This window comes from Pituophis catenifer, unplaced genomic scaffold (genome assembly GCF_029215685.1).
Source record: "Pituophis catenifer annectens isolate HBS135680 unplaced genomic scaffold, rPitCat1.0.hap2 SCAF_1, whole genome shotgun sequence".
Classification (NCBI taxonomy): Eukaryota; Metazoa; Chordata; class Lepidosauria; order Squamata; family Colubridae; genus Pituophis; species Pituophis catenifer.
This window is the reverse complement of record NW_027256881.1, coordinates 107,262,598-107,275,270: the sequence shown is the minus strand read 5'-3', so window position 1 is coordinate 107,275,270 and position 12,673 is coordinate 107,262,598. Positions and strand designations below refer to the sequence as shown.

At 36.5% G+C, this 12,673-nt stretch overlaps 1 protein-coding gene across 3 annotated transcripts in view; it reads left to right on the top strand.

The window, feature by feature from the left end:
* KLHL32 (kelch like family member 32) overlaps positions 1-12,673 on the top strand; it is a 71,509-nt gene that overhangs the window by 12,631 nt on the left and 46,205 nt on the right. For 2 of the 3 annotated variants that reach the window (XM_070953848.1, XM_070953838.1), the window contains exons 2-3: positions 1,413-1,520; positions 8,672-8,770. In XM_070953848.1, the coding sequence (XP_070809949.1) occupies positions 1,413-1,520; positions 8,672-8,770 (207 nt within the window). Of the gene's footprint in view, positions 1-1,412; positions 1,521-6,277; positions 6,395-8,671; positions 8,771-12,673 lie in introns of all 3 variants that reach the window. The other variant, XM_070953828.1, reaches the window with a different exon arrangement.

Below are 12,673 nucleotides of genomic sequence, written 5' to 3'. Positions count from 1 at the left end.
ATTCAAACGATTAGTCATTGTGGTGTCAGAAGTAGCATATGTTGCTTTCCTATATACAACGGCGTTGTCAATGTTTGCAAAAACACAGCTTGTCCTTCAGTGTAAGGCTTTCACTTATGAGCAGTGTTGTGGGAGTAGTTTCCTATGGCTTTTTCACAAGCTGGAACACCTTATGTGCATGAAAAAGCCTTGTGGGTGTAGATTTAAGGCTGTGTGCAGACATTGCTTAGCCAGTAAAAAAAGAATACTGCTTAGGTAGGAAGGAAAAATGCAGTTGTACATTTAGTCCTGGCCTGACCAGCAGGGACCTGTAGTTCAGGGGGACCTCATAGCAGTTGCTACAATATTGTTTTTTAATTTGTTAAAAGTCCTTTTGTGCTTGTATAGAATGAATGAATATGCCACTGCGAGCAAAGCTCCAGGTATCTCTCTTCATTTCCTAGATATTCAAGTATAGATTGCTGAGGCTCAGTAAGATTTTTAAAACAAAAGAGAGTAGTAATTTCTGCTGCCAACACCCATCTTCCAGGAGTGTCTCAATTGGTATCCATCCCACTACCCTGATAAATAAGAGATAGGGCTCTCATGTTTCCCTTTTGATGATTAAAAGGTAAAATCGGAAAACAGAACCCCTTAATACTTTCAATAGTGCAACCTTCTGGCCATGTACAGTGAAACCAATGCCAGATTAGGACTGGGGACACTCAGATCCAGCAGATTGAGTATTTTGATTGAAAATCATCATCTTTCAGCCTAGCCTTCCTTATGGGCTTAATGACAGATTAAAATGGAAGAAGATCATTGTTTTAAGCTCCTACAGAAATGGAAGAATATTAATGGAATAAAACAAAATGTAACTCCAAAATTTGACTCCCTTGAAGGTATAGCACAGGGGTGTCAAACTCATGTCGTCACGGCAGCATCACGTGATGTATTGGGACTTTTTCCCCCTTCGCTAAACTGGGCATGGACGTGGCCAGTGTGTGACGCATCCAGCCCGTGGGCTGGAAGTTTGACAGCCCTGATATAGCATATTGATTAGTAACTTCATTGGATCAGATCCAGATTGAAGACAATTGCTCCTTTGATTTATAAAAGGCACCACAAGCTTTTGTGCGTTTCATTGTTGTTTTTCTTCATACAGTGTCCTGTGAATTTTTCCAGCCTTCCAAAGCAACTTTCCAAAAGACAGAGAGGTTTATTGTATAGGAGAAAAGAAAAATTGCAGAGACAATCTCTTTGCTTGGTCTTTGCCACATGAATAGAAACCTCTGTGCTATGTGGGAGCCAGTCCATGTTTAACAAAGGTCTTTTTTAAGGAATAGCAAGAGAACAATCACTGTTTTCTGCTACTTAACATGGACATTATGCATAACAGTTTTAATGAATAAATATTTTATTTCTTCCTTTAGGCAATGTTCAGTCTTTGTATGGTTGAAAGTTGTGCAGATGAAGTGAATTTACATGGCATCACAGGAATAGGTTTAAAGCAAGCTCTGGACTTCGCGTACACTGGACAGGTATAATATTACAGTCCTTAATCAGCCTATAAAAGTTATATGAACCTCTTTTACCAAATAACTTCACTCATAACATTGAAGAAATCAATTGGGATAGGGAAACAATATAGACCAGGGCTTATGGAATTTCTTCAGACCCTTTAATAATAGTTCTGTTCTGGGCCAGATGTGTAGAAAGGATATGTGTATCGTAGAATGGAGAACTGGAAAATTCTGATTCACTGCCCAACTGCCTTACCCACTGTACTGTACTGTTCTGGGGTACCCACTGTACTGTACTGGGAAGAAAAATATGGTCTTTCCTCCATAGTTCCCAACCCAATCCAACTCAACTTTGTTGGTGTCTGTCCTCTCCAATCTTTTAATATGTTTTAATATGGTTTTAAGAAGTATTCCACTAAATATCATTTGGTGATTTAAAAACTTTCTTTCCTGAGACAAGAGGGCAAAGCCTGTGACCATGTGTGGCTTTCAGCCACAAACATTTAATTCATGGTTGGCATGCTGTTTCTGCCAAACTGCTGATTAGTCATCTGTTGAGTGAAGGTGAATAAAATTCTGGTTTTCTGCTCCTTTCTAAAAGTGGGAAACCAGCTTTTTTGTATAGAATCATTGAGGATTCTAGTCCCTTTCCCAGTAAAACTAGTAAGCAGCAATCTACAAGGAATGTTGATAGTGGCTATTAAGCAGGGGTGCTATTCAGCAGGTTCTGACAGGTTCTGGAGAACCAGTAGTGGAAACTTTGAGTAGTTTGGAGAACCGGCAAATACCACCTCTGGCTGGCCCCAGAGTGAGGTGGGAATGGAGATTTTGCAATATCCTTCCCCCAGGAGTGGGAAGGAATGAGGATTTTGCAGTATCCTTCCCCTGGAGAGGGGTGGGAATGGAGATTTTGCAGTATCCTTCCCCTGCCATGCCCACCAAGCCATGCCCGCAGAACCGGTAGTAAAAAAACCTGAATTCCACCACTTCTGTTAAGCCTATCTTGTAATCTTACAAGATAATGGAGTTAAAATGCTACTTGAATACATGAATTATAAGCAGATATGACTAACAAATGGCTAAGGGAATGAAAAGATCAATTTATATTTCTTAGTTATACCTCACCCACAGCAATTTATATTTTTTAGTTATCTCACCCACAGCCTGTTTGTAGCAGACTGTACATATTGTGACATAAATACTCAAATACTGTACCTATTAGAAAATGTTCAAATTATCAAACAATTGTTCTTATTTCACACACTCATAAGATAATGCTCTAAGTTCTGCAATCTAAATCTCAACAATATGTGGAGTGTGAACTGCCAGACATATAAGCTGAAATCAGAGGTTAATGGATAGTAAATAGAAAAGGCAAAGTAATTACTGTATGATATCTATTTTTGTTGCATTACATTAAAGCTTTTGACTGGAAAATCACAACAATCTGTGTATAGTCCTTAAAACATGGGTGTACTAGACACCCCATCTGTTTATTGAAGAATTTGAATGATGACCAGGAAGCAACAAATTCTTACATAGCTGTGAAGTTCATCCAATAACTTTAACTGATTACTTTTTCCCAGTGACATATATTTTACAGAATTTATGGAAGGATAAAATACTAGGAAGTGAAACATATATAATCTGAGCTTCTTGGAGAAAACATGCCATGTAGATTGTGCACAATTGTGATGTGATGCGGTGCATACTTTATTAAAGAATGAAACTATATTATAGACAATCACTTTACATTTTTCAAGCTGTTAGCCAAAAATAGTGACAGTACAGAGTTAACTGAAATAAAATTGAAAAAAACCCTACTAATCCCTCCTTTAAGTTTTTTTTAAACCATTGCTTAAGTATTTCTCCTTTTCTTGAATTCGTTATATTTATTTAAATAGTTTTGCCTGATATTTTTTTTCATTGATCTCTTGATTTTTTCCCCTTAAAAGCATACTGTATTCCAAATGTTTAATACCTATCTTTGAAATGTAAAACAGCCATTCATGCTTGAATTTAGCCAATACAACATATTCTGTTTTGGGTCTTTCTTTCCTATATAGTTGCCAAAGTTTCACTTTTCCAATGTTGTGTTCCTGTCAGTTTAAGTCCTAGTACATTGTGATCTTTAACTGTTCTCTCTTTTCTTTTAGTAAATTTCTCTGATTATACTAAACATATTTATGGTTTCAATTCAAAATTTATTTTTAAGATGCAGTGCACGCTTGATTGTTCATGACACGCTGATCCTCCTGTGTCTTACTGATAGGCATCTGGTGTCCTGTACTGCATTGTGTTGCATTTGAAATATTTAATTAAACTTACTTTAATTAAATTTAAGAATTTAATTAAGCTTACTCTCACTTTTAAGATATATTTCACAGAAACCTAACCTTTTACTTACTTGCTTACATATTTTGCATAGTAGGAAAGAAAACATTTCTTTTCTGGAGAAGGTGGATATCTTGAGACCTCTAGTGAAAACGTTGGGTGTTGCGGGGATTTAGTATTAAAAATGGGACTTGGAAAGTATCTGGTGAAGATTAATTCTTCCTGTTTATTAAAAGCTGGATTCATGATTCATGAGAATTTATAAATGATTTAGGCAGCTTCATAGGAAAATCACTCTGTTGAGAAAGAATTATATTGTAATGCATATGTAGCACTACCTAATAATTTTGCAAAGACATGTAATATTTCAACATCACTATGTGATTTTTGTTGTTTGATTAACTTTTATTTAATTTTTTTGTCAGCCTGGCTTTCCAACTTAGTTTCAGAAGAATGCAGTTAGTAATGTAGTTTTCAGTAACTGGGAATATAAATAACTGTTATAGACCCAATTTAATCTAACTATCAAATGGCAGTCACACTACAAAAATCTTTTCTTGTGCTGATGTTCACTTTAAAATTATTTGGGAATTCTGATTGCCCTGCCTGAAAATCCAAGGATATTTATGGCTTGTATGAATTTTTACTAATTAAAGCTGGTGTAGTGGCTACAGTTGCTCTTAACTGCGATAATAAATTGGCCATACCTAATAAACTCTGAATTGCTGTATTGCCTTGTTAAGTCTCAGAAACCATTTTTAGTCGCATATTTTGCCTAATGCTTCTAGAGCCCTTTTTAGTACAATCCAGAGGGCTTATAGTAACTTTTTAAACTCTGTTTCATGTACCATGCATCAAATGGTTATCCATACCTAAAGACGCTGAAACTATGCACTGAAATTATTAAAATAGACAATTTCTTAAGTTAGGTTGTGATAGGTTTATAAAACAACTTTCTTAATGATTTCCAATCTCCCCATTGGCATGATTTCCCCAAAAGATTCACAAACATGGTGACAAATATACGTGCCCCAGGATAATGTTGCAGAATCCAATCTGGGTCGGTCCCTGGGACCAGAGGCTTAGTCTTCCAAGCTTTCAGATTTGTGTTGGAGCCCAGCATGAGTCCAAAAGCGTGGAAATCTAAACCTCTGGTCCCGGTGACCGACCCAGATTGGATTCTGTCACATGCATGATTTCCCTCAGATCTCTAGAAGCCAGACTTGATTTATTCGTTGGATGCTCATGGATATATATATATATTTTTAAATTCCTCTGCTTTTAAAAGCTTTTGACATAAAACAAAGCCTGTCTGCTAGGATTAGCATTGTCTCACCAAGCAGTCCAATGCCATAATTAGATGAATTATATTGATTTTAAAATTAAAAAGATAAAATATAGTTAATTTAAAAAGCTTTTTTAAAAAGATTTCTTTTAATATTGCCACATTCCATATAGACTCATGGTTGTGGGATGCTGTAGTACTATGTTTTTAACACATGGATCTGAGAGATCAAGCCATGTATTGTAATATCACATCTCCATATTATATTGACCCCCATTAATGAAACTTTGAGCCTTTGTTGCCATAGTATTAGTCTTCCTTACATTTTTCTTTTTCAAAATAATAATATCAGATTAAAACCAGAGAATATACTGCAGTAATGTTGTATATTCTTTTGGGATTAGCATTTATCACTAGGCAAAATGAGACATTATTTGGATATCATAAAACAGCAAACTGGTGTGATCTTCTTTTGCCCAGATCATCTTTTTTTTTCTTTAGAATTTTCTGCCTTGCTGATCAAAATAGTTTCCCTAAACTGTGTGCATTTTAATTTGGTATTGATATTGATGTTTCCTTTACTGTTTGGGGGCAATAGTGTCTCTTAGTCTGATCATATGGCCTTTAAGTGAAGGTCACTTTTACCTGGATTTGGGACCGCTTAGATTTATGTTGGGGTAGAATGTTCTCACCAAATATATACTGCTACATTTTTGATACACTTCATAAATTTATATTCTACATAACTTCAATGTAGCATGCTTTGCTACATTTTCCTATGTATGTTACTGCTCCCATTTTATAGTTGGTGTATTTTTGCTTGGAAAAGGGCTTTTCTAAATAGTTTTTTATTAAAGCCTTTGCTGTCTTGAATTTGCTCTTCCTTATATTGCAGTATTGCTTTGGCCTTGGTGAAAGAACTGTCAGAAGGATGACAGATAGTTCCAGCTACTGTAACATTGAATTGTATGGTTTGATTTGGTTTAATGCAGATTTCTGTGTGCCAATGAGTGTCTTAACTTAGTAAACCACCTTTGTGACCCTAGAAATATGTATAGATGTTGTGCTTCCCTTTCCCTTTTGTTACGAAGAAAAACATTATTGTAACCAGTAATTTCTAACGCTAGCTAAGCATTTTGTTTGCAAAAGCTTTCAGTTGGGATATTTGAAATTGTGTATCTGCAGCTTTGTAAAAAATGACATCAAGAAATATCACTTTGTGAAGTTCCATGGGAAGTATGGGGAACTGAAGATAACCTTGACAAAGAACAAGGTACCGGGGAATAGAGGATAGAAGATAAGGAGAGGGTGGGAGATTACCTACATGTCCTACTGGACCAGGGCTGTCAAACTTGATTTTATTAATGCCGCATCAGGGTTGTGTTTGACCTTGGGGGCCGAGGTGGGTATGGCAAGGGTGGGCGTGGCCAGCTTGATGTCACTCATGTCGGGGGCGTCTGTGGTGGCCCGAGCGCTCTGTCAGCGAAAATGGGCTCCTGAGCTCCGTTTTCAGCCGTGACGGCCTCCTGCCGCCCTCTGTCTGTGAAAACGGAACTCTGAGTGGGGAGCTCGCTGGCAAAGAGCAGCAGGGGGCCATTGCGGCTGAAAACAGAGAGCTGCACACGCCCCTCCCAAGCTCCATTTTTTCTGGCAGAGGCACTGAGGGCCGGTCCTTTGCTGTTTCTAGGGCAGCCCTGCAGGCCAGATCTAAGCAGGGATCTGGCCCCTGGGTCTTGAATTTGACACCTGTGCTCTTGATCGTGCTTCTTGTGTGGAGACTGCAGGACAACAGTTTCCCATAAATTTAAGCACTGGGAGACAAAGGGATCAACCAAGTTGCTTGCAGGTGTGGCAGACCCTTTTAAAGAACACTAACATAGCAAACCTCACTTTCTAACTACTTTTGTAAATTGCCTATTTAACTATCTTAAAGCTGTTAGAGACCTTTGGTACAACAAGTCATCAAGTAAATTTAATCTTCAACTTGGAACAAAAGAAAAATTGATCATAATCTTAAGAATGTAATGAATTTGAGATAAACAGTGAAAAGCTAAATATGTTTTTTTAATCTAAGAAATTTATAAGTGGATTAATATTCCAGATAAATTTGGAATATTGGCTTTTACTATAAGTGTTTGGAATTAACTAAAACAGTTTCTTATGGGAAACAGGCTTATTTTGGCTGTCCTGGCTACTGTAAACCACAACAAAGATAAGTTATTTTATGATTTTAGAAGCTGAACACTAGAGGGGACTAAAGATTCTAAGAAGGGGAAAAATACAAGCCTGTTCTTGATGTCAGTTAATACTATGATTTACAAAATGCCAAAATATATTATCAGAAACATTAAAGGAAATCTTTAAAGAATGGAACCAGAAACTAGTAACTACAATATGAATACTATCAGTATATAGTATTCTGCTTCTGTGGATAAACTGTATCCAAAAGATATTAATGAAGAAATGACAGATGTGGAACAAATTTTGTCTGAAAAGACAGAGAAAGTACAGAGTGTGGAACTACAAATGGCTGTTCAAGAGAATGATTTGGAAAAGGACCCTTTACTAGATATACAAAAGAAACTGGCTGAAATTTTAAAAATTAAAAGGGAAATACAAACTGAATGAATGACTTCTTGACATCCTTGAAGAAATCTTCAATGGGATAAAGAAGATTAAAGATAAATTAAATCCCATGACAATATTTGATTGAATTAAATAAGACTCTTAGAACTAAGGCGAATAAATAAAATTGATTTATTTAATCAAGGTTAAAATAAGACATTTGTTTTGCACAGTTATGGTAATGTTTTGTGGACTTTCTGTTGATACTAAGATTGAAAAATTGATACTTTATGGATCTGCTTATTAAACGATTAATTAATTAATTTATTGGTTCGATTTATTGGTTCGATTTATCTGCCACCTTTTTCCGGAGACTCAGGGCGGCTTACAATGCGTTAAGCAATAGCCTTCATACTTTTGTATATACCTGCTTAGTAGGGCTTTCGCCCCCCCCCCAGCGGTGTTCTTTTTTATACAAAGTCAGCTTATTGTCCCCACAAACCGGGTCCTCATTTTACCTACCTTGAAAGGATGGAAGGCTGAGTCAACCTTGAGCCTGGTGAGATTTGAACTTGCAGTAATTGCAGACAGCTGGTGTTACTTAACAGTGCTTTAGTCTGCTGCACCATCAAGGCTAATTATTAGCAGGTGTTTAATAATTTATTTATTTCTAATCTTATAAGGGTGAAGAGTTACTAAATATGTTTATATATGTGATCAAGGTTAGAAGTCATTTTATGTATTTATTTTCTTTTTCTTTATTATATTTCTTGTTTTCTTTCTCTTTTTACTGCAGCTTTTATTCTTTTCTATATTTTTTATTTATTTATTATGCCATTTGAATTTAGTTATTCATTTTTTACTGTTGTAATAAAAATTCTTATTAAAATTGCATTAAAAAAAAGACTTTCTTTTTTCTGCATGTTTTCCAGAACACTTTTCCAGAGAAATTTTAAAGCTTTGATTTTGTTTTCTTTGCTTAAAGGTTCTGCTTGAGCCAGGAGTGATTCAGGATGTGCTTGCTGCAGGTAGCCATCTCCAGCTGCTGGAAATGCTGAGTTTATGTTCACACTATCTTATCCAGGTAAGGATAATGAAATGGATATTTTTCTTTGTTTTCCTGAGCTCAATTCAAATGTTATATAGGGATGATTTTCAAAGTACTTATAGCTCAACATGGTAATTACCAGGAATTAACATGGATTTGTCAAAAAGAAGCCTTGCCAGACAAAGATTCAATCGATAATAGCAATAGCACTTAGACTTATATACTGCTTCACAGTGCTTTTACAGCCCTCTCTAAGCGCTTTACAGAGTCAGCCTATAGCCTCCAACAATCTGGGTCCTCATTTTACCCACCTCGGAAGGATGGAAGGCTGAGTCAACCTTGAGCCTGGTAAGATTTGAACTGCCAAATTGCAGTCAGGTGGCAGTCAGCAGAAGTAGCCTGCAGTACTGCATTCTAACCGCTGCGGCTCTTACTAATGAGTAAGGTATATCTTTAATAATAGATTTAATAGATTATGAGTAATATATATCTTTACCTCAGTAAGCCGTTTGTGTTCTGCCCCAGCTCCGGATTGCCGAGGATATTGACACAAACCAACAGTCCTTATCAAATTTATTAAGTAGCAAGAATAAACCAAAGTCCGGCAAACATTGGCAACCAGCCCAGAAAAACAAGATACAATAAGACTGTTCCAAAAATGCTCTGATGATAATTACAAGTTGTTTCTAGCAAGAAACTTACTAACGGCGTGTGACTTAAATAGGCTAAGGGAGTGGCCAATTATCCTCAAGCCTTACTCTCGAGGAGACCTCCTCCTCCTGAGTAGCCACTCCTGCCTTTTGGCAGCCCTGCGTGCTCGAGCATTGAGGAGAGGCTCCTCCGCTTTGCTATCTCCACTTGAAGGAGCCTCTGGAGGTTCTGAAGGCCCTGGCTGAGTCTCTGCCTCTGGCACCACATCCTCTTCAGCCTCCTCGCTGTCTGACGCAAGTGCCGGCTGCGCAGGCTGCTGCCGTGACACCACACCAGGCTCCTCGTCGTTGGGATCAGCCACGATCCACACAGGCCGCTGGTGGGCCACAACAATTAGACAAAGTTATGATTGGCAACAATTAAGTACGGACTTGGTGGTATCACAATGAAGATACACTGCCTTGAAAATAGTGCTCAAAAACTGCTCATTCAAACATCAGACAAGTTCCACAAGATTTAGTCCTTTGCTTGTATTATTTAGTATTTTTTTTAAAAAAATCTGTACATAAGTGGTTGGAACTAATACAGGGGTGGGCTGCTGAGGGTTCTCAGGGGTTTGGGAGAACCTCTAGCTAAGATTTTGTGCAGTTTGGAGAACCCCCAAATCCCACTCCTGGCTGGCCCTGCCCACCCTGCCCTGCCCCTCCCAGGAGTCCCCACGTGGCCTGTTTTGGATGCAAGTAAGTGCAGGGCGTGCACAGAGGCTCAGGGAGGGCAAAAAACGGGCCTACTGGAAGTTTGGGAAGGATGGAAATGAGGCTGTTTCCTGCCTCCAGAGGGCCTCTGGAGCTTGGGGAGGCAGTTTTCGCCCTCCCAGAGGCTCGAGGAAAGCCTCCAGAGCCCAGGAAGGGCAAAAATGCCTCCCCTCTGCCGTGGTGCAGGAGGCCGACTAGGCCACACCCATCCGGCAACCGGGCACAGAACCCTTTGCTAAAATTTTTGAAGCCCACCCCTAGCGAAATAGTGTATTAACTAGAAGGCAGAGTTAAATTCAAATACCCTAGAAGACTGCAATAAAATTCAAATCAGTCTTGATAGTTTAAAGAAAGGCTGAAGAACAACATGCAATTTAATTATTTATTTATTCTTAATTAAAGGTATTTCTTTCATTAGCCCTACAACTTGAAATGAAAAATATTCACAATTAAATTTTTTTTGTTAAGTTACAGTGGTGGTGATTCAGCCTTACCTAATTCATTTTTTAAGAATTTCATTATTAGCATTTTGGTACAATTTCTTGCTCCATACAGAGATCCAAATTAAATGATTCACAATAAGTTGAAAAAATAGCCTCTTTGGGAATTTTTTCAACTATTGAACTGCTCGTAATGTTTTGATTTTTTGCCTTAATATTAAACTAAAATAGGTTTCATAAAACTTAAATAAATTGTTCCATGCCTTGACATAATTGATATAGGACATATTTCTTTGTATTGACATCTTTTTAAGCACTTATCATAATTCATCCATCATGACTATTAATTCTATTTGTTAAATATATAAATAGAATGGTAGGTTTCCCTTCAGTCCGAACTGAGAGAGAAATTAGCATACCCGCTGCTCACTGGTCCATGCGAGTGGCAGGAAAAATAAAGTGATGCCTTAAAGGATCCCTTAAAAGAGGGCACTGTCAGCAGCCAAGTAGTATTTTGTTCCTATAGAATTAAAGAGCTGAAGTCACTTATTGGAGTCTTGCCTCTTCCTTTCAACCCCAACTTAACACTATTTGCAAGACTAAACATTCCCAGAACTTCTAATTTCTTTTATAGGATTTATTTTCAAGTCTTCTAATTGTACACATTGTTCCACCTGGACTAAATCCTCTTTAAAGAGTGGTGGTGTCTGGTGGACAAAATACTTAATGTGTAGTCAGACCACTGAAAAATAAAACAAGATCAATACTATTAGGAAACTATATTTTTAAAATTTGGCCTAAAATCAATTGGTGTATTTTACATCCAAAATATCTTGTTGACTTAAGGTCAGTTGATAATTACTTTTCTAAGATCTTTTTCACAAGCATAATTGCCTAGTTGAGTATCTTCTATAGTGTATCTGCCCATTTAAATTCTGTTTCCTAAATGAAGTTCTTTGCATTTCTTTGTGTTAAATATAATTTTGTTTTTCAGTAAATATATTTTCAATATATATTTCAATATATAACAGCTTTTAAGCCCATATTGGTAGGGAATTAATATCACTTTCACTCCATTATATAACTAAGGTTAACAAATATGCCCAGTGATATTCTTAAAATGAGGAAAATAAAAATCATCATCAAAATATCAAAGTTATAACTGATATATAATCCAGGGAAAACCTGGATATTTGTTTTGTCCTTCAAATTTAATTTGTTAATCTGTTTAAAATATTTAACTGGAACCACCTAAGTATTTAATCTGTTTAAAATATTTAACTGGAACCACTTAAAAAAGCATATAAAACTTGATGAAAAAGTAATTTTTATGACATCATTACTTTTCATAGTGGTCTTAATACCTTATTTCCTCTGGATCATACATAAATATTTTTGTCCACGAAATATTTTCCATTGATTTTCTTAGAGATAATAATCTCCAGGTATTTAATTAATTCTGGATGATGGACAGAGTTTGTTTTTATCTACATCCATTAGGACCTTCTTTACAATTAGTATAATACAGTATTTGATTTATTTCTATTGATTATATAGACAGAATATTTACCCTATATCTATGGAGTCCTTGGTGCTCTGCGAGGTTGTTTGTTTGCTTGCAGATCTTTCCTTATCAGACTAGATAACATCTTCAACATTGAAATGTTTATGTAGTTTGATAAGGAAAGATCTGCAAGCAAACAGCCAAACTTGGAGAACATCAGGAGCTTCACTGTTCAACCCTGAGCTGCAACATTTTCTATTGCTACCCAAATAACTGTTTAATTTCTGCAAATTTACAGAAAGAATGTGAATACTCATTTAAAAAAAAACACCATAATATTATCTATATGTAACAGCAACTTACATTCAAATTTGGTAATGAATTACTTGAATTTCCCCAGTTTGTCTTATTAAGCATAGTGAGGTTTTAATATGAAATTAAGGGAGATAAAAGAATCCTTGATACGTGCCACTTTGCAATTTAAGTACCAGTGAGATAATCCCATTAGTAATTACTTGAGCAGAGGGATTAGAATAATAAGCTGTTATCTATGAAATAATTTCTGTAGGAAATCTAAACTTCTACATTT